This window comes from Leptonychotes weddellii, chromosome 2 (genome assembly GCF_054177405.1).
Source record: "Leptonychotes weddellii isolate Sample4059 chromosome 2, ASM5417740v2, whole genome shotgun sequence".
Taxonomy (NCBI): domain Eukaryota; kingdom Metazoa; phylum Chordata; class Mammalia; order Carnivora; family Phocidae; genus Leptonychotes; species Leptonychotes weddellii.
Window position 1 is genome coordinate 172,065,218 of NC_138370.1, and position 26,379 is coordinate 172,091,596.

General features: G+C 43.9%; 1 protein-coding gene across 1 annotated transcript in view; it reads left to right on the plus strand.

Annotated features, from left to right (window-relative positions):
* The window catches only part of CLNK (cytokine dependent hematopoietic cell linker), an 86,745-nt gene that overhangs the window by 38,368 nt on the left and 21,998 nt on the right, over nucleotides 1-26,379 (plus strand). Inside the window, exons 8-14 of the mRNA XM_006745117.2 lie at nucleotides 8,206-8,231; nucleotides 8,445-8,464; nucleotides 9,469-9,579; nucleotides 16,364-16,391; nucleotides 19,428-19,446; nucleotides 21,276-21,357; nucleotides 23,121-23,161. Of these exons, the coding sequence (XP_006745180.1) occupies nucleotides 8,206-8,231; nucleotides 8,445-8,464; nucleotides 9,469-9,579; nucleotides 16,364-16,391; nucleotides 19,428-19,446; nucleotides 21,276-21,357; nucleotides 23,121-23,161 (327 nt within the window). The remainder of the gene's footprint in view (nucleotides 1-8,205; nucleotides 8,232-8,444; nucleotides 8,465-9,468; nucleotides 9,580-16,363; nucleotides 16,392-19,427; nucleotides 19,447-21,275; nucleotides 21,358-23,120; nucleotides 23,162-26,379) is intronic.

Below are 26,379 nucleotides of genomic sequence, written 5' to 3' on the forward strand. Positions count from 1 at the left end.
GGTGGTTCAGCAATGACAGAATTTTATGGTGATATTTTTCACCAAGTTGAGCAGTTATAGATTTATGTTAATGTACATTTCATGTCATTTTTCTTGCAATCGTATTCTGACATTATCTGGAAACTGTCAGATTTCAAGACCTTATCTTCCCTGAAGCTTGGATTTTTTTTTTCATTTCTAAAAATGGGTGAAAGTTTATTTGGGGGCAAAGTATTTCTATATAATATAGTAGTATAGCTTGTGTATGATGAGCCCATTAGCACTCACTACAAATCCAGAAGAAACTGTCTTCTTTTCAGAGAAGGATAGCTATCATGTCCAAATATAGTGCAGCTTAGCTTCTTAATGCTGAGAATAAAGGACGTTAAAGTGAATTTCTCTTTGCCTCAGATGTGAACCAAGCACAGACTGTGAACCAATTTTCTTTGAGGTGACAAGCATACCATATGCAAGAATGAATTTATAACGAAATAAAATAAACCTTCCAAGAAATGAAAGAGAATTATGCACAGGTGACTGAACATGTATATCCAGAAACATGAGCTTGGTTGAAAAGAAGCAAAATAGAATTCCACATAATGCCATCAAAAGGCCTTTCTTCTAGTTTGCTTTTAGAGGAATTTGGATGCCAGCAAAATTAGAATTAGAGATGAGTTTGAGTTAATCTGATTTAACTCCCTCATTTTATGCAAGGAAATCTAGCAAGAGAAGTGGCTCGCTCAAGGTCACAGAGACCAGAGCCTAGACCAGAACCCAGGGTTTTGGCAATGTTTTCCAACGTTTTGCTGTAAAATCCATTCTGCAAACATCCCCTCCTGTTCCGCTATCCCACGCATCCAAACTCTGCAAGGTTTAGTGCTGGACATGAATTGATGGGCGATACTGTCCCCCAGTGGCAGAATATGGCAACACAAAACATCACAAAAATGATGGAATTTGGCATCCTTTGGATTGTATTCTAGAGAAAAATAACAAGCCTTGAGACACAGAGATGATTAGAAATAAATTTAAGATTATTCTCCTATCATTTTAGATTTAAATTTATTTCAGACACAACCCATGACTCAAAAGCAACAGAAGAATTGGTAACAATATTCAGTTCAAAGTTAATGTTATAAATTTATTATAAATGTTATAAATTTTATAAAAACCCCTCAGTAATGGGACTACAGGAAAGCATTGTGTCTCCCCATCACATACACAGAAAATAATAAGGCTCAGAGAAAAGGAAGGGCATCTGATAAAACTGCTCATTTTAGCAAATACGGCTTTCTGAAAGAGAAATACAAAGTAGCCACAAATAAAGGAATTAAAAACAAGGGAGTTAGCACACTGTGTGATAACTTCCCGGGTAACAGGGCACTTTGTTTAAAATTACTTGTTCCAGGCATTGAATAGCATAAGACCTTAGACCATGAGAAGCCCACAATCTGGTCCAGTCAACACAAAGTGTTCTGGGAACTCAACAAAGTGCGTACTTCATTCTGCCTGGGAGGAGAATGGTGTCTCCAGGGAAGGCTTTACAGAGCAAGAGACATTGGACCGAGATGGGAGACAACGACCTCACGGGAAGTGAAACTTGATTTCTGATGCTCAGAAGCAGCTCAAGTGTGGTTGCATGAATGTGAGACCTGCGGACACGGAGCCCTGAGTTCACACCCAGCACCACTGTTTTGCAAATAAGAAAACTCCAAGGATCATGACCTCTCCACGTTAGTCTCCGCTTGTCTAGAATGGAGGCGATACCAGCCGTATCCTATAATATCTGCCAGTTTGAAAGGTGAGAACCAGTGAAAACCTACAGCACCATCATTGACACATGGTGGACCTTCCACGGAGGGCTACTGAACTGACCAGACTCGCAGGGTTCTGGGCTCCCTCTGGCCCTTGTCTTTCTCCCAGCACTCGAGCATCTTCCTGACTCTCTCTCTAAGCTAAAACCATTTCATGCTCTATCCAGTCTGGTGTTCAGCATACAAAATAAGTCTTGTAGATGAATATGAAAAACAAGCTAGCCTCCTCAGTCACAAGGATCCACGTTTATTGAACATTATTTTCCCTACAGCAAACACACAGCACTGTGCTGCACACATAGGGGATGCGTAGTAAATATTTATTCAGTTAAGTCTAAAATTTAGCCCATTTTAAAAGCGTATTCAATCAGCATTTCCAGGTGTCACTGGACCACCTATAGACCAGCCTGTGACCCTCAGTCATGCACCCCACTAGGTGGGGGCCTGTGGAGGAGCAAGTCAAGAGGCCTGGGTTGCTTGCTTCTGGTCCCATCTCTTTCTCTGTTTCCAAATCTAGGCAGGTGACGTTCCCTCACTGGGCCTTCATAGCCCATCTGTAGAAAGAGAGTAGAACACAATGGTCTCTAGCATTTTGTGAATCCAGACACACAAACCCACCCACCCCACTGCCCAAGTCACCCCCTGACGTCTTAGTCCTTCGCGTGCCCTACCTGACCTCCCTCCCTCCATTCCCTGAGACACCCAGGTCAGCAGAGAAGACGTTCCCCAGCTTTGTTTGGGGAAGATGCTTCTATCCCACATCCATCACTAACCCCAGCACGCAGCTGTACATGGTCAAGTGCATGTTGATGTACACGCTCCTGAGACTATACTTTCTGATCCGATTTGAGCAGTTGCTAAAGAAGGTATGTCCCTCTCAAATCCGTGGCTTGGCCTAACTTACTCTCTCCCTGCCCAACCCAAAGAAGGGTGTCAGCAACTTATTGTTGGAATTAATTTCTGAACGCTTCAACAGACTTGGAGAGGTTTCTCAAAGGAGGCTTGTCAGATCTACATTGGCCACTTGGATCCTAAGTTGCTTCTGAAGCTCTTTCATAATTAATCATCAGGACATGCAGTCCTGATGGTTCACGTCCATATATCATAAAACTCTTAGACATGATGAATACTGTAACTGAGCCCAGGTTTTATCCATTTTTGCCCAGAGTCTGTTTCTCTAATTACAGAACGTTACACTGATGGTCCATTTCTGAAGTGTTGATCTTCATGATCATATTTCATAGATAAAAGGTATGGCATATATTTAACATAAATCAAATGGCAGCTAAGCGAAAAACAAGTATTATTTTATTTAATTCTAACCACATCCAAGGAACTATGCTTCTTGATCTGCATTCTGCAGACGTGGAACCCAAAGCCCAGAGCGTTTGCATGATTTGCCCACTGTCACTCAGTAAGTGACAGAGGAGGGATTCGAACCCCATGTGAATGATTTCAAAGATCCCATTTGTTGCCACTCTGTTGTGTCTTGTCCCTTCTATCAAGAAACACATTCTTGGATCCTACGTATCTTTGTCCCCCCGTTTAAGTCATAGATGAGGATACCGAAGCCCAGAGAGGCCAATCAATTTGCATTAAATCACTCAGCTAATTAGCAGTAAGCAGCAGTAAATGTCTGAAAACAGATCTCTGGGGAAAAAAAAGTATGAGAACAAATTTGGAGCGCTGACACTATCCTACTTCCAGACGTACCATAAAGGCCCAGTAATCAGGACAGTGCGGTATCGGCTAAAGAACAGACACATGCATCAGTGGAGCAGAATGGAGAGCCCAGAAATCAACCCACGTTTGGTCAACTGATCTCTGATAAGGCAGCAGAGGCAATCCGATGGAGCAAAGACGGTCTTTCCAAAAAATGGTGCTAGAACAACAGAACATCCTCTTCTTAAAAAAAAAGGAAATTAATCTAAACACAGGCCTTAGGTCCTTTACAAAAATTAACTCAAAATGGATCAGAGACCTAAATTAAAAATCAAAACTATAAAACTCCTAGAAGATAACAGAGTAGAAAACCTTGACGACCTTAGGGGTGGTGATGCCTTTCCAGACAAAACACCAAAGGCACAATCCATGAAAGAAATCATTGATGAGCTGGGCTTCCTGAGAACTACAAACTTCTGCTCTGGGAAGGACAATGTCAAGAGAATAAGAAGGGGCGCCTGGGTGGCTCAGTCGTTGAGCGTCTGCCTTCGGCTCAGGTCATGATCCCAGGGTCCTGGGATCGAGCCCCGCATCAGGCTCCCTGCTCGGCGGGAGGCATGCTTCTCCCTCTCCCACTCCCCCTGCTTGTGTTCCCTCTCTCGCTGTCTCTCTCTGTCAAATAAAATCTTTAAAAAAAAAAAAAAAAAGAGAATAAGAAGACAAGTCACAGACCTGTAGAGAGTACCTGCAAAAGACATATCTGATAAAGGGCTGTTGTCCAAAATATCCAAAGAGCTCGTAAAACTCAACAATAAAAAAACCAACAGTTCAATTAAAAAGGGGGCCAAAGACCTCAATAGCCACGTCACCAAATAAGCCTATGGAAAGATGTTCCACATCCTACGTCAACAGGGAAGTACAAATTAAAGCAATAATGAGATACCACTGGACACCTCGAAGAATGGCCAAAATCCAGAGGACGGACCACACCAAATGCTGGTGAAGATGTGGAGCAACAGGAACTCTCATGCATTGCCGGTGGGAATGCAGAACAGCACAGCCACTTGGAAGACAGTTCGGCAGTCGCTGATACAACTGAAGTGTACATGAAACAGTTTATGTTTTAATAATGGCTGTGTTTAACAACCGCATTGCAAAATTCCTAAAATTTAACAGCAAGCTGTGTACGCTGGACAAGCTGCTCCAACAGAACCACAAACAGGTCTTGTGATACTTTCTTCCCCAGCACGCTTTGCTTTAACTTCACAGAACCCTGTAAGGTTGACGATCTCTTTGTGATTTCTCCCTAATAAGTTGTGGAGGTAACAGTCCAGCCCCATCCATTCAGATTCTACAGCCATGCTGTGCTCACAGCTCCACATTACCGCGGAAGCAGCAGTAAATGTTGTAGCGGAAGTGAAATCAATCTCGTTGCAGAACCAAGAGCAAATGAGGACACGCTGTTGGCAGATGGTGCTAATTACCCAGATGGCCACCAGATGGCGAGCATGCAAGCCTCCTCCTCGTGAAACCCACTTTATTGAATTTCAAGGGAAGGAGGACCTCAGAGAACAAACATTTGGGTCTTCTTATGTGACAGAGCGGAAAGTTTTCCTAGCATGAGAATATTTGTGTGTACTTCACAAGGAGAGTAAATTGTCATTCCCCCTCTAATTTTTCATCACACAATAATGCTAATAACTGGGCGTGCATTAACAAGCCACGTACTTGAAGTCCATTAACCCGTGTATTCCATGCGTGAATTCCAGTGAAGTGTGAATAACCATTTCTCACTTTTCCAGATGAGAAAACTCAGCAGTCCTTCAATCCATTTGCTTATTTCATAAATATTTATTGAGCACCTGCTATGATCCTGCCTATAGTAAGTAGCAGAATCAAGATTCAAACTCCAGAAACTCCACTCCGTATCTCATCTTCTTCCATTATCCCAAATACCTGAGCTGTTATTACTTTATTAAACACTCCCCCTCCAAAGCAAAGCTGGTTGGATTTTATGAATTATCACAGCATGGCATGGTACTTTGCCTATCTGATCCAGTTCTCTGGCTTGTAGGATTCTTGAAATTGACTCTTACCCGCTAGTCTGTGGGATTTCAATTATCTAAGCAACAAACAAGTGAAGCTCAACAGCATAAATGCTTACTAACAGACATATCTGATACAGCCAAAATCCCCACTGCTGTTGCTAATGATATCATATACAAAACTGTTTTAATTGGCGGGGGTGGGGAACTAAGTCTAAGTGATGCCAGAGAAAATTCCATATTATAATGAAGACACAGGACACATGAACAGTGTATCAAAAGATGCAACGTGTTTAAAACAAAGCTCTTCCCACAGCCTACAAGACGGCAGGTGATCTGGGGATGTCCCTAACTCTGCAACCACTGCTCAAGCGGTACCTCCCTCTTATTCATCTCACCTCAGGGCCTTTGCACTTGTTCTTCCCTCTGTCACGAAACTCCTGCCCACACAGTCACATGATTCCCTCACTTTCCTTGGGTCTCTATTCTCATTAACTAACCAGAGAGGCTTTCTGGGATCTGCCTAAAAAATGGTCACCCCATTCCCCATCTCTCTTGCGTGACAGATGGAGAACTCTTCATGCTCCGGCTCTCTCCATGGCCCTGCTTTCTCCCTCACTCTGTCGCATTTTTCTTGGGAGCACTTGTCCTCACCTGTCATTGTCATTGTATACTTTTATTTGTTTTCTACGTCCTGCCACTGAAATACAAGTTACATGGGAATAGCAACTTTTGTTTGGGTATTATATTCCCCAATACCTGCATCAATGAATATATTACAAATGAACCCAGGCCTGACATAGACTACATGCGCAATAACAAGCCAATGAATAAAAGGAAGAGAGATGTCCTTTTCTGAGCTCAGTCACTGAAGCAATCAGGATAGATACCTCTGAAACTATAAATGGAATGTGCCTACTGAATCCCAGATACTCAGTCTCTTTATTGAATTTTTTTTCCAGTAAATTAAATTGGTCTCCCATAGATATAGTGGTAGCTATGAAGAAAGGCCTCTTAGAAAGCCAGCATCTAGCCTCACAGGGAAAGGCATCATTATGAACAGCGAGACAGTCCACTGGGGAGCTCTGCGGGTCAAGCCAATGCCACAACAAAGTGAGACGAACTTAATCTTACGTTTTCTGACCTGGTGCCTTAAGAGGACATCACGTGGTCTAAGCTCTTTGGAAATACCGTTGAAATAGCCAGAGATCTCACATTAACTAGATCACTACTGTTGTTGAAATCCATCCTGGATCCTATTTGGTTTTTACAATGCCAAGAACATCTACGATTCCTGTTTGCCATTAGTGTTTGAATGTATGCTGAGAAATCTAGTCTATCCATTTAAAAAGTGTTTTCCAAAAACAAAATACAGAGAATGGTAATTTTGCTCACTCAAGTAATTATTTTAGACCCGGAAGAGCCCTTGAAATCATCCAGACAAGTGTTTGTTGTGTTGTGCTTTTCTGGGCCAGCTGGACTTTTCCCCAAAAGAAATCTGGAAGCAGATGGAATGGAGCCTCCTGTGACATGCAACAATGAGCCAGAAACCAGTCCCCTAACCCTCCCGCCCCTTACAAGTCCCCAGGGGAGCCCAGAGCGCCCTTTAGAGCTCAGTTAAAAACCACTGAGCCCGTCCGGCCTCATTGCTTCACACACAAGGAAACGAAGCGCGTGGAGACCAGTAATCAGCCCAGGGTGAAGTCACCTCTGACAGGAGCCACGTTTTCCCATTGGCTCCTCCCACAGCCATATAAAACACCATTTACGACACCACATCCGCTCTTACAGATCAGTGAACGTTGCTTTCTCCAGGAGGCTTTTTCTGACACCCCAGACTAACTTAAATGTCCTGCGTGTCCCTTTAATACCATGACCTTCTCTCTCAAAATCTCAGAGATTTAATAGTGTTTTCAATGCACATCTGTGCTCCTAGGTCTAAACCCTATGGCGACAGGGACAGTGTCCTCCTCACTGCGTCCCCAGAACCCAGACCTTTGCCTGGAAACCGAACAACCATAAGCACCTTGAGGGGAAGGCCATGTTGTCTTTGTATCCTGTCGCCTGGTTCTGTGCTTAGCTCAGAGTAGCAGCCCAATAACTGTCTTTGAGTTGAATCCAATTGTGGAAATAAAACTACCTGAGAGTCAGGAAAGCCCTCCTGACCTTCATTCAGGTTTTTCTAGGGTTGGGTGGTCTTGAGCAATTGTCCTACCTAGTTTGTCCTTACTTTGGTCTAAAACAAAAGTTGGATTTGGGAGTCTTAGAAAACCCTCCCATCGGGAAATTACTGTGATGCTATTTTCTTCTGCTCAGAAATGTCCACTGAAGGTGTGTGTCAGGAATTTGAAATAATGAGATAACTATAGAGATATATAAAAATGTTAATTCTAATCAAGAGTCAGTGGTTAAGAGGGGGACCCTGGGAGTCATACCGCATGCAATGAAGTCTTCGTTCTACCATTTACGGGGTGACTGGAGAGTAACTTCCCCATACCTCACTCTTCACTTCCAGAACAAAGGCCAGGATCGAATGAGATCACATAACTAGTATAATTAGGTCCTGGGTACCCAATAAGATCTCAACAAACCTTAATTGACATTATCATCAAGATTATTCAAATGGGAATGATTTCCATTCACATATGTAAAACTAGCTTGATGACATTTTCCATAAACTCACTGCTCTCCCTCTTATGTTTCAGGAGACAGACCCACAAAAGGAAACAAGGTAAGAGAAATCATTAAAATGTGTTTGTTACCCACTCTTTATTTTAGAAGCATGGGGATGTGGACCATGTAAAGGCTTAGATATCACTTGAAAAATATAACCCAGGCGTTTGATTGGAATTTGTCATTTCTATTTGTAAACCCCAAAATTGTTAAGCATTACTTCTGCTCAGAGAATAATAAATTTAATTTCTGATTCTCTTTCCTTCTGCAGACTCCTTTACCACCTCCTCGGTAAGACACCTAAAATAGAAATTGTATTTTGCTATGCACTTAAATGATTAGTTCCAGAATTTGAAAAGCTCCAGAATTTAAAAAAGAAAAACACGAACAGTTGATAGTTGAGAAACTAAGATGAGCTTGCCAGTGAACAAGGTCGAACAAGTCAGCCACTCCACGTACCTTCACTCATCAGTCCGTGATGTGCACCTTGCTCCCCATCCTTTCCCCATTTCTTCCCTCCGTTTAGTACAGAAAGCCCCCAGACGGTACCAGCCCTAGGAAATGCCTTCAGGAACTTACAAGGTATAGGCCTATATTTATATATGCACACAGATTTTTCTATCTAGTATATATAGAAATATTACTATTATTCTATTACACATACACGTGAGAGTCACAGCCTTGACTTCTCAGGTTCTTGGTGAGGCACTCTGCTGTCCCTCTCAGGGCCCCAAGAGGACCTCCATCACAGCGCGAACCACCCTTGCTGGTAACCTCTCATGGCTTCTCTCTCTGCCACTCTGGAGGGAAGTGTCTAGAGCATGGACTGTGTCTTTGCTCTCTGCATCTCCAGCCTCCATCAATAGTGCCCGATATGCTTTGTAAATGAGTGAATGTGAGAATAAATGGGTGAGTGAGACATTCATTGACTCTCAAACATGTTCCTAATTCTTTGGGGGCATTTAAAGAGCTCACATCTTCCAGTCTTCCTCAATCTCAGATAGGAGGCATATTGAGAAATCTATGATGCCCTGCAGAAAATGACATCCCACCCTTTGGAAAACAGAACCAGACCAAAGGGCACGTTGCAGGGAGGGAGCTTTAGGCTCAGCAGGAGAATGACTACAGTATTCGGATAATCGCAGCTACCTGAAATGGATCAGACTGCCCTGTCAAGGAGCCAGCCCCCCAAAATGGACTTCCCACCCAAAGCTGGGGACACAGAGGACAGGGCTGGTTGAGGAGCCACCTGCACAGCGAACCTTCTCAGACTCTCACTGTGACTCTTCCCACAGGCCACCTGTCACTCTTCCAAAGAAGTACCAGCCCTTGCCCCCCCAGCCGGAGAGCCGCCGGTCACCCCTTCCTCAGAGGATCAGCTTCCCCGACGTCCAGAAAGGGCCCAGGTGACAGGTTTGGTGTTGTTGCTGGTGAGATGCCCAGGGAGGTTGGTGGGCTCGGGAGGGTGAGGAGGACAACCAGCCATCTCGAGAAACAGTCTTCCTACTGTGCTGGGAAGAGCCAATGATGCATGGAGGGAAAAGACTCTTAGAAAACTGCACTTTGATTCTTTAACAGAAAATATACCTTCTTGGGGCGCCTGGGTGGCTCAATCATTAAGCGTCTGCCTTCAGCTCAGGTCGTAATCCCAGGGTCCTGGGACGGGGTCCCACTTCGGGCTCCCTGCTCAGCGGGAAGCCTGCTTCTCCCTCGGCCTCTGCCTGCCGCTCCCCCTGCTTGTGCTCGCTCTCTCTGACAAATAAATAAAACCGTTTAAAAAAAAAAAGAAAGAAAAAATTACACCTTCTCTGTAATAAAATTGAAACAAAGTCTCACTTGAGACCTGAACTGTTACAGAAGGAAATGTTAAGTGCCAGAAAGGAATCAGGACTTTTTATGTAAAAACTGAAAGGGGGCTCAGGCTATTTGTGGACCAATACTGCCCCCCGGCTTCTCACCACCCCGGCTGTGGGAATACAACTGCGTGTGAAAACCCATTTGTCAAAAATGTTATTGCCATTTTGACAAATAATTAAAAAGCCAACTCTATGTCATTAAGCTGACGACAAAGTCCCATTCCCAAACGTGTGGGTCATCTGGCAACCAACAACAATCACAAAATGTAACAAATGCAAATAGGCGCTTTTTTTCCCCCCAAGAGAGTTTGAATTTCCAGAATTTCCTCATTTTAGAAGTCAGAACAGAGATTAACATTTCTCTCTTGTTCCTGCATGGAATGAATGACGCTTTCTTATGGAAAGCTTGAATCAGCAGGTTGGAGCACAAGGCATTAGTTAGTCAGCATTTTTCATAGATAAATTCAAAATATCAGGCACATTTTGAGCTTCTATGGAAAACCCAGTCATCACTGGTTCTGCTGGGGAACGCTGAAGAGCCTAAAAGGCCATTTCCCCCTTATTTTTCTGGTGAATGTCTCTTCATCTGCTCATCCTTGGCAGCCCCGCGCAAACATACCTCTGACAGGCAGAACCCCCTCCTCTCGCCGGCACCATTTCCCCTGTCTGCTGGCTTCTCCACTGGCCTTGCAGTGTGGGGAGGGAAGCAAGCTCTCAGGTGTCGATTCCAACTGCCCCAATTGAAATTTAGGTGCTCCTTCTTATGAACTGGGAGATTGGGTTGGAGGTGCCTCTGCCCTCGGAGAAATTAGCAGTGTCCAGAGACACATTTGTTGTGATGAGTTGGGTGGTGGGAATTCTCCTGGCATCTGGTGGGTGGAGGCCAGGGATGCTGCTAAACACCCTGCAGTGTACGGGACCACCCTGTGACAAAGAATAATGACCCCTCAAAGGTCAATAGGGCAGAGCTTGAGAAAGTGCTTTAGAGCAAATGACTAAACTTCACCCAGCCCTCATCCTTCTGGGCGGTAAAGTGAGGATAACAGTAATACCTACCATCTACCTCATAGGCCAATGTGAGAATTACACAAGATGAATCATGCCAAGCGCTCCACACTTCCTGCCCAGCACATAGTTGTGACCTTGAGCCGTTTCCTGTTGGCACCCTTGCCCATCCCTCACCCCGTATAATTACTCGGATACAGTTCTGTCTGTTCCACCCCAAAAGGGGGGACTGACTCATTTCAGTGTGCGCAGTTCCTAGCGCAATGTCTGCCTGGCACATAGTACACCTTCGATAAATCTGTATTTCCTTCTGCCGTTTCCAGAGGGTCCTAGCCAGACTGGGAGTCACCAAGTTTACTCAGTTTTGATTTCTAGTTTCAAATCGAGAGAAACAGGGAGGGGACAACAGCCAACAATTGACCATGAAACCCATAAAGTGATGTCATCAGAATTGGAAACGTAAAATGTATCATCCCTGATGCTACTGACCAAATAGTCTAATATGTTCAGAACTGGTCAAAACTCAGAGAAGTAAGGAGGTAGAACATAGAATGAATAAAATATCACAGCTGATGAGGTTGTTCAGTGTGGAGAAAAAGAGAGGATCTTCTCTTCCCTCTGTTTCTTCATGCTGGAAAGCACAGGTGTTGGGACCCAGCAGAACTGGGTTTGGATCCCAGCTGAGTCACTTCTGGCTACATCATCTCATAAAGCTCTCAAACGGTTCTGAGTTTCCATGTTTGTGAAGACAGCAGAAAGGTCCCCATGTGACAGAGTGGTAAGGATTTCTCTAGAGTGCCTAGGAGAATATCTGTCACGGCACAGAAAAGAAAGAAAAACACCTGAACATCATCTCCCATCTGTACCCAAAAGAATTAGGCACCCATAACCCTATTTTTCTCTTGAAGTACAGGCTATATATTCTAGTGCAATGTTTCTCATTCTGGCTTTACATTAAAATAATTAGGAAAGCTTTTTTAAAAGTATTATTCCCCAGTATGTGCTTTAATCACTCTGAGAGGTAAGAAGAACCCATCATGTTTTTTAAAGCTCCGCTGGGTGAATCTGACGTGCAGGCAGAGCTAAGGACCCAGAGGGAACCAGGTTCCAAAAATCTGTCAGTAAAGCTTTGATGGTCTTTAGGCCGTTCCTACATATGCTCCAGCTTCCAGTGTCTAAAATAATACTCCCTTGATCTGCAAATGAGTTCCTCTGCAATCTGGATCACTCCAGCCTATCGTGCAGCCAACACCATGGTGTTGGAATCCTTACACGTTTGCATTTTGCATCCTTTTGGGTTTCTGCAGCCATAGTTAAATTTGTTTAATCACTTTTAGAAGTGACGAGAACCTGGCTGGGTGTCTTCACCATCAACCCCTCCAGAGTGTCATGACATCCCATCTTACTGTATGCTTCCGGCAGCCCTCTAAAGTATGGTTTTCGAAGGCTCAGCAGCTGGTTCGTAGTAGGTGCCTGGTAAAAATCACTTCCCTACCCATTGGGCACATAGGGTCACTAAGATTCACAGAGGTTAGGTGACTTGGTCAAAGTTATAGGGCTGGCGTAGGACTGTTGAAAGGGTCAAAAACCTGTGTGAGACACCAGGAAGGTCACCATGAATAAGAAAGAGTTTTGCTGTAGGAGGAGAGCTTCCAAATTCATTTTGAGTTGGGCACCGTATTGGTAGTCAGATGGCCATTACTAATGACCCACATGTGGCCTGTCCACAACCACAGGAGGCTGTGGCTAGGTTCACTTTCTCTGAAAACAGAAGGGACTTTGGAGAGCTGAGCTGCTTCAGCCCATGCAGGAAGGCTAGCGCCCACTCCCCTCCTACCAGCTGCTCCGTGGGCGCTTGGGGATGGACGGCACTCCATCTGGGAGGCTGTGATTCACCTGGGGTAATCCACGGCGGCCACTGAAGGCAGCCGACAGCTGCAGCCCTTTACAACGGGCTCTGCTCTCTCGATGGTGAATGCGGCTCTGCGCATTGCTGCAGCCATTTGTCTCCACCTGCTCAGCCAGTCTGTTTGAAAGCTAGGTCTTGGCTTCACAAAACCATTGCTGAATCGAAGCACTTCAGTTCATGAACATACCACTTAAATCCTTCACTGACGACTGAAAGCTAGAAGAGAACTTTGAAGTCAGGGGAATGTTCGCTGGGCATTCTCAACCATTGATGTACTGTTGTTACGATTTTTATCATATCCGTGTACTTAATATTTTTGGCTCAGCTCATTTTTTAAAGTAAGGAAATGTACTTAAAAGGGGAACATCATTAGCATAACTACAACACAGACAGTTTCAGACCCAAACTTTGAGCCAGTGGCATTTCCTCTCTCTTAAAAGGGAAGACAATTAAAATGCAAGAGCAATATTTGGATAAAGTCATCACCACATGGAGACTCTCTCTTTGACATAATTAGAAAGAGATGAAAAAGGGAATAACTCCCTTGTATTTTCAATACCATGGCATATGCACCAAATAAAAGCATCCTGAGTAATCATCAGAGGAAACGACATCTGCTGAGCTCTGATTAAATACAATGGGTCCACTCTGGGGTCTTTCGGATGCTTTACCTCATGTAGTCCCACAACCACATTGTGCAGAGAGCAAGATCACAATCTCCAGTTTACTGAGAGGGACACAGAAATGCAGAGAGGTCACGAGCCACGACGTCTCCCTGCAGCTTCAGCAAACTCCAACCCCATGCTTCAGGGTTAAGCCAAAATGTAATTTACAGAAGGTACCTGCTATTTAAACAACAAAACTATGGTTTTTCCCTTTGCAACCAGCAAAGCCAGCACCACGTCAGTTCAAGCAATCTCAGGGACAAAAATGTACATTCTGATGATTTGGAAAGTGAAAACAAAAAAAACCGGTGGAGATATTGAGAAACCAGAGTCCTTGAAGAGAGGAAGCATGGATTACCAAGAAGATACACAAATGAGCATGGGAACAGGAATTTACGGGAAATACTGATTTTAGAGTGAATTTAATTATTACAGTTTTGCAGGATGTTGCCATTGGGGGAAACTGGGTGAGGTGCACACAGGATCTCTCTGTATACCTTCTTACACGAGCAGGAGACCTACAATTATCTCAGGACGAAAGTTCCATTTAAAAGAAAGCGTGACTGTGAAGGCGTTCTGCAGATGGAAGGTGTTATTTTCTTCCAAATAGCTTTCACGTATATTATTTCATGAGCACCTTAATCAACCCTCTCATTTCTGTGTGGGCTTACCCATTTTACAGGTGGGAAAACCAAGCTTCAGAGAAGGGACTTCACTTCCAGAGGATGAGGGAGCTCACAGATGACAGAGCAAGGATTCAAACCTGGTTTATTTAAAACTAAGCGAATCCAAGGGAGGCTCAAGAAAGGCTATTTTTACAAGTAAAATGGATTATCCTCAAATACACGCTGAGCACCTATTTTGCACAGGAAATGATGTCAGGAAGCTTATTTGTGCCATGTGGGCAGTGACCATGGTTTATTGGCCATCTCTGAAACAGAACATGGGACAACTTACACGAGATGAAAGAGGTGGTGTGGTTCTGGGGGGGGCGGGCAGGCAGTTCCCCACCCCGCTCTGCCATTTTGTGACTGTGCAGGTCTCCCCCCAACCACCCCCAACCACCCCCCAAGCCCGATGCCTTCATTTTATAGATAAAGGGAGCAACTAACTTGGGGAGTCTTGTCAACATAGGCACTTCCAGGCCCAGAGACATTGCCATGCACGGAAAACACTCCTACAATTACTTGGGTTCTCACTTAAAAATCCATTTTTTAATGTTACCACTTCCAAAGCCTAGCTTTCCGGAAGCCTCACATTTCCATCGATCAAGTATATTACTTATTTACAAATCAAGCAATTTTATCTAAAAAGAAGGACACTCTGTCACACTAGGTAGGTTAAAGAATCTTAGACAATAAGACTTATTTACAAACTCAGTTAAACCTCCTTAAACATTTGAAATACCTGTATACATCTAACTTTAAACCCTAACGAGCAAAACTTCATAAATCTTTATAAATCTAATAAGGTAAATATATAAATCTAGAAAAATTCAAGTTCTCTCAGTTTGAAATCTTTATAAACGGAGTCAAACATAGCTTGACTCTTGTAACTTAAAGTCACGATCAATTGCACATTTTAAATTGAAGCCACATGGCAATCGGTCAGTAGTCCTAAAATGCCAGAGTCTCTTAAACATTAAAACCAGAATTTAGCCTCAATTTAACCCAAATAATTAATACTATGGGGTTCAACTTTATTACTTCTGATCATATCTCATTATCTTCCCACTTGCCCCATTAAGAGTGGGAGGCAGGGGGGCAGACGTACCATCTCTGATGGGCTGATGAGCTGGTTACAAAATACGGCCCTCAGTCCATTTCCCTACTACTTGGTGGTCTAAGAGCAGGATGCAGCATCTGAGCGCTGTGTGCTCCTGGGCTCATCTCCATCACCCTAGATCAACAGTCACCTTCTGAGGCTGGTGTTGCTGTCTCAACTTCCCCACATTCCCAAGGACCAGTCTCTCTCCGGTAGACCCAGGCAGACAGAATGTGCCTTCATCACTCTTCATCTGACTTTGACCACATCCCAACAGCAGTGCCCACTGAGCGCCCCACATTGTCATCCTTATCGCTAGCAATCCTCACAGTAACCCCCCAAGATGAATGCTCTTATGGCCATTTCACAGATGAGAAAGACGAGGTTCAGAGGGGCAAAGTGATTGAATTGACAGTATCCACAAAAGGCTTGCTGGCTCTTCTGAGACCTGCCCAGGGCGCACATCAGCACACTGTGTGTTGAGTTCTTACCCCATCATTCATTCCATGGTCTGTCTCAGTCTCCCTTCATGGAAGCATCCTTCCTCTGACACACGGCTTCCTGGGATCCTGCCGTACCCTACAACTTCACACGTGAGACTCTTTATGCTTCCTCAAAGCAAAACACGAAGAACTTTGCAATCAAGCTAACAATAGCGGGTCTGACTGTGCTAATGAAACCCAACACGGAAAACCAAATGTCAGGAGAAATGAAGACGTTATTGAAATTCTCCGAAAATGAGAAGCTGGTTTATTCATGTCCTTTCTGTCACCACCTTTCATATTGCCTCGTAACTTCTTCTGTTGCTTAGAAAATTATGAGAAAAATAACCTGGCTTTTGCTTTATAGTGCAGTGATGAAAATCACACTGGACCATGGCTGTTAATTTGGCAATGAAAATGCAGTCAAAGGTTTTTAAGGGCTCAGAGTGATTTTATCTTGATCATTATGAACTGTATTTTATGTAACACCGTATTTGTTTTCCTTACAGGCAGATAAGCTTAAAGGACTTAAGTGAGGTAAGTGGAAATTTTGTCCTCAGAAACAAAGAAGGGATTTCTGTGCATTAGCATCTGTGATGGGCAAGACACTATTTGATTCAGAGACTTTATCACACTTAATTTTCATAATAGCTATGCTCAACTGTATTATTATCTCTACTTTAAAGATGAGAAAACTAAAGCAAAACATGTCAAGATCCAGATCTTAGACCAAGGTCTTATTTTGCCACCTGAATATACTCAGGAGTTCACCGGTCCAATGAAGAGCATCCCAGTTTCCATGGAAGACATAAAGCCTCCACCAATGGCGTCCAGCCTTCAGCTTTACAGAAATAGGATGTTGGAAATTGTACTATACCTTGACATTTGGTCTTCACAAGAAAGACAAGCTGGCTCAGTACAAAAAATTTGAGATACAGACCCACACAGACCTGGGTTTGAATATACACACAACCCCACCCCTCTTTCTGTTTTCTTGGCCATAAAATAGAGATAGATATACTTCTTTGCAAAGTTGTTGTGAAAAAGTTAAAGTAAGTTAAAGCAGGTGCATAATGACCAGCTGAGCAGTAGAAGCTCAATAAACAGCATGAAAGTCAAGTATCAGGGAGCTGCCTTAGAGCCTCCCCACACTCAGCTCCCTAACCCCCAATGAGCAAGTTCCCTAAGAAGTGGTGGGTCCGCTGTGACTGATGAAAAGTCACTGTCCAACAACCAGAGTGGCCTCACCTCATTCCCACTGGCTTCCTAAGGGACTTGGTTCTTGTCTTAGTATTTCAACTATGCTCTTATATCTAGATGGCAGGGGTTAATCTATTTTCTTTCTTTCTTTTGTTCTGTCTGTCTGTCTGGCCTTTCTTATTTGGCTTTACGAGAATGCCAAAATCAAAAGTCACACTTCTCGTCACTCAGCAAGACACTTACTACCTCTCATCCATCAGATAATCATGGCAAGGAGGACAGTACATAACTGCTGAATGAGAAAGTGAGCCCTGGTTCCAATCAGGACCTCACCTGGCTCTCCCTCTTCTGGGAGTTGTTGGATTTTCCAAGTGCACCCCCGCCCCCGGAAGGAGAAAGGTGGGTGTGGCACTCTGCTACTGGGCACTCTCTGACTCCACCTCCTTGTTCCTGTGGGTCAAATTTATGTGTCCCTGGTTGCAGATAGCTGCCACCCAAGATGATGTGTAGTCCACAACTCATGGGTCAGCCTGCAAGGACAATAGGCCTTCCAATCAGTAAGGAGCAAGAAGGAAGTAGCAAGGTCAGCCTCAGACAGCGGGGGTCATGCATGACAGTTTGTTTTCTTTGTGACTTTGGCTGGCATTCTAGAAGTAGATATCATCTAAAGAACAACACCGCCTACTGGAAAAACACATTCTTCCTCCTTATCTTTGGCCAAGACACTTCCCCGTTGTTTGTCTGGGCCCAGAGTCAAGGCCATTTCTCCACCACAAAAGCCCATCTCATAGGGCAAATACTATGCTTGGGTGTGAAGTGCTCACTCACATTATATCTTGGGAACCAGAACCCATTCCCAGCAGCAATGGTGTGCTGCCCACCCCAACTCAACTTCACACAGCACATTAGAGTTGTCAGAGACTCATTGTCTCATTTAATTCTCACAAAACCCTAGGAGAAAAAGAAGCCTCAGCGGGGTAGAAGACTTTCCAGAGCCCCCACAGTTGGCAGAACACAGGGCCAGCCCCTGAAAATCCAGGTCCACTCCCCACACTGAGACTCTCTGCCTCAGGAAACACAGAGACACCTCCGAGCTAAAGTAGCTTGATAGAAAAAAAAAGGAGGAGAAGGAGGAGGAGGAAAGAAGGAAAGAAGGAGGCATTACTATTTAACTTGAATGTTTATTTTCTAACAACAAAAAAAAGTAAAGTAGATAAACTGAAGAGATTTTACCCCACTTTTCTAATTGCATTCCATTTTAAATTCAGAGCCCTTAAGCACGAAGTGGGCTGGATCTCAATTAAACAAAACACCTGCTCTCCCAGACAGATGGCTTCTTAGCCCTATTTCCAGCTCTGCTCCCCCAACTCCTTGAATAAGCCTGAGATTGTCTTCGACAAGGCTGTCTCCACAACAGCCTCTGACTGGGCACTTTGAACTGCCAGGTCCAAAGTCCCGGGCAAGACTCAGTGGGAGACTTTCAAACCACTCATTAGGATGGATTCATTACCCTTTTTACTTAGCCTATAGATTTGCCTGATTTGCTGTCCATGATGAAATGTATGGCCTCTTTCCCAGAACCCAACTCTTTGACACCGAGGTTTTCAAACCAAAGGGGCTTGCCTGTTGGCTAGCTTCAGACAAGAGGTTCAATGCCTCTCTGAGCGATTTGTTGCTAAAGGTTTCTTGTCTGTGGAGCCAAGGTGAGTCAGGAGACCTGGGCTCCAGGGGTCAGTAGACTCCCCCGCAACACACACACACCCCTGCATATAAAAAACATCATAAGTCCAGTTTGTAGCCGGAACTTTTCATGTAACATTGACACATACTTGTAGTATACTCCTATTTCATACTCTGCATAAATACTTGCAATGCATTTATAATATTCCAATAAGTCAGTATAGCACCAAAATTTACTTAACTGTTGTCACTTAGATGGGCATGTAGATTGTTTCCAGGGTTTGACACCATAAGTAATGATGTACTAGATGCCTTTGTGCATGGAACTGGGTCCAGATTTCAGGTGTTTTCTTAGGAAAAAAAGTCTCATCGATGGAATTATTGGGACGAGGATAGGAGCAATCCTAAAGTTCTTGACAGGTATGGTTCAACTGTTTCCAGAAGAGTCAAAGTAATTTATAGCCCCGTCAGCAGACTGTATATTTGCCTGCTGCCTCACACAGAGAGTAGAACATTTTGATTTTGCTTAGTCTTTTGGAAAATTATTTGTGGGTTTTAAAAAACCTATACTAACAAAAATGTTGTCCAAATTCTACTAACCAATTGCTCCAAGAAAAACATGGTTTAATGTAAAATTCTCTATCACCAAGATTCACTCAACGTTATGTTTTTGTTGTTGTTAATTCAATGCAGGTTCTTGGAGCAGAGAGAGGTAAGCTGTTTACATTTGTTTTCATACACTGATACTATTAGGTTAAGTTCCATTTCCAGATTTATAGCATTAGTCATTTTTACAAAGGATTGTTTCAGGGCCTGGCATATAGGAGCACCTGCATGTGTGCATGATGATGTGATCCAGGTGGGCCCGGGGCCTCCTCGTCTACTCAAGAGCCCTCTGGTTGAAACAAAGTGATTAAAATTGAGGCTCAGGTGGAGGTCTTTCTTCCGCCATAGGCAATGACAAGAAGGAGGCATGCTGTCAGCCCCTGCCACTTTAGAAAGACGTGCTTGGCCCACTGCTCCAGGGAAGCTCTTGGTCTTTCTGGCTTTGATGGTACCCATGCACACACACATACACCCTCATGTGATCGTGCACACACACATATGCATGTATGCACATTGTTGGTAGATGCTAAGCAGCAGCAAGTTCATGCCCACCTTTGAAATACCATTCACCTGATTCACTTACGGTGACGAGTTATGTCAAAGTCCAAGGATCTGAGCCATGACCCAGAGACTTAACACAGGCTGCATAGTCCCACAAAGCAACATCGGTTAGGTTTTCAGAGGCTGCCACCAACTCAGTTTGGTTTTGGCCACGTTGTGTTGCCTCTGTGGGTCTCAAATCTGCTCTTCTTTATACGGAGGGAGTTAGGCTTGAGTGGGCCTACCCAGGGTTTGTAGATTCTCAAGGGTCCCTTATGGAGAAGTGGGGGTCAGTTGGCAATTCTAAATAACTTTAAAACCTAAAGTAAACGGTGCCCTTTTCCATACTGAAACAACATCCTCACTAAAATTTTAGTTCAGATGTTGTCATCTTGGACTGCTGGGATTATCGGTGCAATGATGTCATGTTGCTCAGCGCATGAGGGGCAGAGGCTCTGGGTGGCTGCTGATGACATCAAATGATTTTACGGGATGGGTGACTAGTGGACCAGGCATTGACCCCAATCACATTGCAAGTAATCACAGCCCTTCAATCAGAGGTGTCCAGTCTGTGACCCACCTTGGACAGAGAAAGAGCACAGAGCAACAACCAGAATTAAGACATGTCAATGTCGATTCGCTTCCTTAACTTTACTTCTAAGGACAGCAACTGGGAGAGTGTTTTATGGCATTTCATATCATAGTATGATTATATCCCTTGGTGATTTGGATGGCAGATTATTCATGATGAAAAGGAAATAAATAGTGGTCACATCCATGGCATATGTAATTACTAAATAACTCCAGTTCATATGGTTGGCAGATCTTTTCAAAACTTAAAGATCAAAGGGGGAAAATTGAGAAAATGTATGCCTGCTGGTAAGCAGGTAGGCACGGCTGGTCTACATCAGAATCCTGGGAGCTCTCCAGCCCTGTCGCAGAAGAGATGCGAGACTTCAGGAGAGCGTGGGCCAGCACTGGGCAACCCCCTGCCCAGAGCAGTTCTCAAGTTTCACTGTTTTATTTATGTTCCTATGTAAGTTTTCATTTGAATGCAGAATTCAACTTTGGTTCACTTCCACACCAAGCCCTTCCAATACCAAATACCTTCCGATGTGATATTCTGTATTTCAGGAAGCTCAATGATGAATTCCAGATTCAGTATTCTTGATCCTATTGAATATTCACTATTCGAAAGAGTTTTTATAGCCTCAGGGAAAAGCCGCCCACAGGAGCCAGGGGAGTTGTAGAATATGTAGGTTATGGTTTCTGCTGACCACCAACAGCCCGCTCCTACTAATCAGAGATCACTCAGATGAAATCACAGAAGTTCCATTAGGTCCCCAATCATTTTCTTTTTATAACCTGACCAAATTATGTCACTCCTCTATGCAGTTCCTCATTACCAGATGAAGCCTGAATCAATTCACCTGTCACAAAATCAAAGCACCCCAGAGATTCCTCTTGCCATTGCCAGGTAAGGAGACAGGAATGCCTTGCTGGGCGGCAGCCTGGGGGTCAGGCCATGTGTGGTCCTGGATAATGACGCACGAAGGCTTCCTGAGAAATGGGAAGTCTTTGGTCTTTGATAATGAAGCCCAATGATGAGGCCCAAGGGAAATGTGTGAGTCACAGTTGTTAGGGAAGGTAATGGCCTTGTTCTTCCTGTAATTTACTAGTGATTGCTTGTTAGAGAAGTTTGGGAGATCTGAAGGCTTGGATATGAACTAGACAGGTTTAACTGGAAGGATGCAAACCAATCTGGGGGAAAAATTGGCTATTTCTAATTATTCTCAGTTGGTAACTTGTAAGTTACCACATGCAAACTGACAGCTAATTTTGAACAAAACTTTATAGATGGTTGGAGGTTGAAAATGCCATTATCTGATTTAACACTTGCCTGATGGGGTTTATTGTGACCACTGCTGTCCCAACTGAAGATTCGAGGAAGCAGAGGCTCAGACCAGTGATTCACTGACCAAGGTCACTATAAATTAGCAGTGGCTTCCTTACAACAAAATCCAGGGCCTCCAAAATTAGTGCTTCTAAGGTCCCCATGACCCCTGGCTGGCCAGTGGCCCCAGCCTCAGTTCATGCCACTTTCCCACTGTCTCAATCCCTGTTGTCACATAATGCAGGACATTTGCACATGCTCTTCCTCTGTCTATACCACCTCCCCCCATATTTCCCTCTTTCCACCCTCTCCCTACTTGGAAAAACCCCTCTTCAGCCATCAGACCCCAACTTAAAGCCACACTGAATTTAGGAGATAGTTTTGACCCACTCCCCAGAGGGAATAAATGAGGCCTAGAGAGGTGGAGTTCCTTACTACTGAAGTCAAGTCCAACTTCGAAGCCCAAACAGTAGCCCATGCTGCCAATAATGGCTTGATTCTGAAAATGCATGAATGCTGACTTTCCCTGGTGCCCTGCCCACAGTTAAGATGCTATCTTTTATTTATTCAATAAGTACAGGGAATGTACCTTGTCTATGTTAGAACAGAAAAGTGGTCAGGAGACATTCACCAGAATCGGACTGCCCACCTCATCACTAGCAAACCACATCCTTGGGCAACATTGCTCGTCCTACAGTAGACGCTGAGAGCAGAGCCAGGCCTGTTGCCAGTGCCCAATAAATGTCAGCTCTCACCGCCATGCCAGGCCTGCACATCAAGGGCATGATCTCCATCCCCCATTACTTCCCTTTCCCTCGCTTGCGTATTGTTGTTTAAAGAGTCTTTTATTATATTTTTATAATCCTTTTTCTCTTATGGATTTCCTTATAATAATCCAGTTTTCTCGCTTAGCTCACATTTCAAGAAGGAACAAAATAATTTCTGTGCTCCTCTTGCTTGCTATGGCTCGCTGTCCTTCAACTGGTAAACAATTTCTATAGAATATTAGCCCCAACCCGCCACCTATCTATAGTGACTGTAGTTACGAGGCAAGTCTGAATTCATGGCTTCCAAAAGCAAAGAATCATGATATGTGCTCACTGAAATATGATGGGAAGAACTTGTATGGGTCAATTTGTTCCATACCTGTTTGCCTGCCTTGAGAAAAGAGAGAAAGAACCACCCGCCTATTGCCTTACAAAACAGAAATTCTCGTAGCACAACCAGTGAAATATAAAGTGCTTTGTAAATGGGACTTAGTCCACCATGACTGATGTTGCCTTTGAGTGGAATTTTACCTACTATGGGAAATACCAACATTCTGTCAATTCTAACATTCCCTTTAGTTCGCCATTCATGACCAGGAACCACAGTGTACAAAACAGAGGTAAGAGCACCGTTTGTAAGAATTCTAAAACAAACAGGTAAGCCATCACACTATGACATCCCTGCACTGTGACTTAGCTTTTGTGAGCCTCCATGCCATTGAGCTGATGCGTGTAGGTGTAATTTTCATTCATAGATAGTATTCCATTATGTTAATATCCCAATTTTTATCCGTAACTCAGTATGATCACTTAGGTGGTTTCCAGAGTTTTCTTCTTATGAACATGATGATGTTACGAACAATACTGTAGAAGTCTTCCCATGTACACAACACGGTAACTTCTCTAAGAGTGAAATTTCTGGGTCGGAGTCTATGCCTCTCTTCAATTGTACTAGATGCATCCTCCAAAGCAGACATGTTAGTGTCACCAACAGCTTATGAGTCCTACTCATTCCCCATTATCTCCAGTAGTTGTTCTTGACAAACTTTTAGTTTTTGCCAATCCTTTCGATGTAAAATAGATTTATTTTAAGTATGTCAAATGAAGAAAATCAAATTGACTCCTCTTACTAATTGACTGTAAAGATAAATATAGGATACCTGTCTGCAGAGATGTCTACAGCAACATATAAATATAGCGTTATATTACTATTGGTGGTGGGGTTTGATTAGTATTATTTTGTTCAAACAAATCTATCGTGTACTTTTGCATTTCTTTCTTCACTCCATATGCTATGGAGATTCTGTGTCCAGGTCTAATCCTGCAATCTCTTTCTGTTGAGCCTCAAGAGGGCTTAGAGCTGGAGGAAGCAGACCCCATGGGATATAGTGGAATGACTGAGGGTTCTACTGACCTGAGTCCCAGTGCTGCCTCCTTCCCTGCAATAGGGGTCATCTTGAGCAAGTTCATTCTTGGATCCTCACCCTCCCTCCATCCATAAAATCCAAATAATAATATTAACTCACAGGGTTACACACACACACACACACACACACACACACACACACACACAGAGTCACGTGATACATAGTAAGCAACTGACACATTTTAATAAATATCCTTCCTTCTCCAGAGATTCCCAACCCAACTGACCCATTAGACCTAAGAGTTTTCTGCCTCCCCTCCATCTTGTCCTTATTCCTCTTCTGCCCTACACTATCTACGCCTTAGATTGAAAAACCAATTTGGAAAGCTTATTTCCCATGATGTGTGCCGCATTGCTAGTAAGAGTTTCCCAAGACGGGCGCCTTGGTGGCTCAGTCGGTTAAGTGACTGCCTTTGGCTCAGGTCATGATCTCAGAGCCCCAGGATCAAGTCCCACATCTGGCGCCCCGCTCAGTGGGGAGTCTGCTTCTCCCTCTGACCCTCCCCTCTCTCGTGCTCTCTCTTTCTCTCACTCTCTCTCAAATAAATAAAATCTTTAATAAAAAAAAAAGGCATTTCCCAAGAGAGGACTTCCTTTTTTGAAGGAAGGCAGTCAAAAGGAGCTGTGATTAATGGGATGGGCTCAATCCCTAAGAATCAAATGGCAGAAACAGTAGTCCTGGAGGCCAGACTAGGTGTATGAAGATAAAAAGACTTGCAGCATCCAGGGGCGAAAGTCTAGGAGCTGAGTGCGGGTTGTGAGAATATGCTTCAGGGAAGCAGAATCCGCATAGAGAGAATTCCAAAGTCTTAATTTGAAAGACAAAACCATGCACAAGTGAAAAATGAAGAGCAATTCAAGATTGGAACAGCCGTGTTAGTGAAGTGGATGGCCTTCACAGACATGAGTCCAGCCAAGCACCCCAGGACCAGGAGTATATCATCTGTACTGAGCTCTTGCAGACTGTTCTCCGCTCATGTCCGAGAAACAGTTGATGAAGGAAGCAGCCCAGAATGGACAGGGGAAATGTTTCCAGAGCCTTCAAACACCACTGATTCATTCCTCTTTCAGTCATCAAACATCCACAAAGCACATGGGTTGTATACCGAATCAGGCTGGGCCCTAAGAATACGGAACAGAGACAGCCCTGCCCTTCAGCTAATCAGTGCTTTCACACCTGCCTCGCTCCACCATCAGCTTACTGAGCAGGTGTTCATTCTACTAGGTGAAAATTCATTTCTGGATCACCAGGGCATGGCAGAAACTAGATACATAGAAAACCACACAATCCCAGCACTCAGTTTTCAGTCTAGCAGACTCTCTAAGGCTTACTGGTTTTAATTTGAATGCCTGAGCAGAAGGAGTCAGCACTCTTTGTGTAGAAGAGTGAAATCTACACCTCTGTCAATGGGGATATTATCATCCTTATTCTACAAATGAGAAAGGAATTTGGGAAATGCTTATTTTTGATAGTTCAGCTACTACTTGATAAACAGACTTGCCTCAATTCCCTGATTAATGAATTCAAGCTAAGCTATTAGGAGTCTGAGAATTCTGTACCCAACAATTCCAAAGTGGGGGGCGGGGGAGTGGTCCACACCACCAGGCAATTCTCGACACCAGCTTGGCGACCTACAGTTCAACTCTATTCTGACACTACGTGAATTCATTAGATCCCACAGGTAAAGTGTTCAATCCCACAAGATTGTGCCCCACCAGCCCACGCCAGATGCCAAGCATATGTCACTTGGGCTTCTGATCAACCAGCTATAGATCCAAGGTTCCAACAAACCCCTCCCTAGGTTCAATTAATTTGCCAGAGTGGCTCACAGAACTCACAGAAACATTTTTCTTGCTGGATTAGCATTTGATCGTAAAAGAATACAACTCAGCCACAGCCAGATGGAAAGGATTCATAGGGCAAGGTCCTGAACAAAGGGGCTTCTGTCCTCATGGAGTTTGGGGCCCTGTATAATGGCATGTGGAAGCATTCTGGTTCACCAACTTAGAAGCTCTCTGAACCCCATCCTTTGGGGTTTTGGAGAGGCTTCATTACATAAGCATGATTGATGAAATCACTGGTCACTGGTGACTGATTCAACCTCCAGCCCCTCTCCTCTTCCCTAGGTCGAGGGGGTGGGACTAAAAGTTCCAACCCTCCAGGCACATGGCTGATTTACCTGTCAACCATCCTTAGGCACGTCCAAAAGCCACCTCATTAATATACTCAAGTGTGGTTGCAAGGGGCTTGTTATAAATATTAAAGTACCTGTATCACTCTTATCACTTAGGAAATTCCAAAGGTTTTGGTTGTTGTTGTTGTTGTTCTGATAAGACCATGTTTTAATTGCCTATGACAATTCCAAAGGTCTGGAGCGGCTGTTAACTGACTACAACCAATGCTTGTTTCAC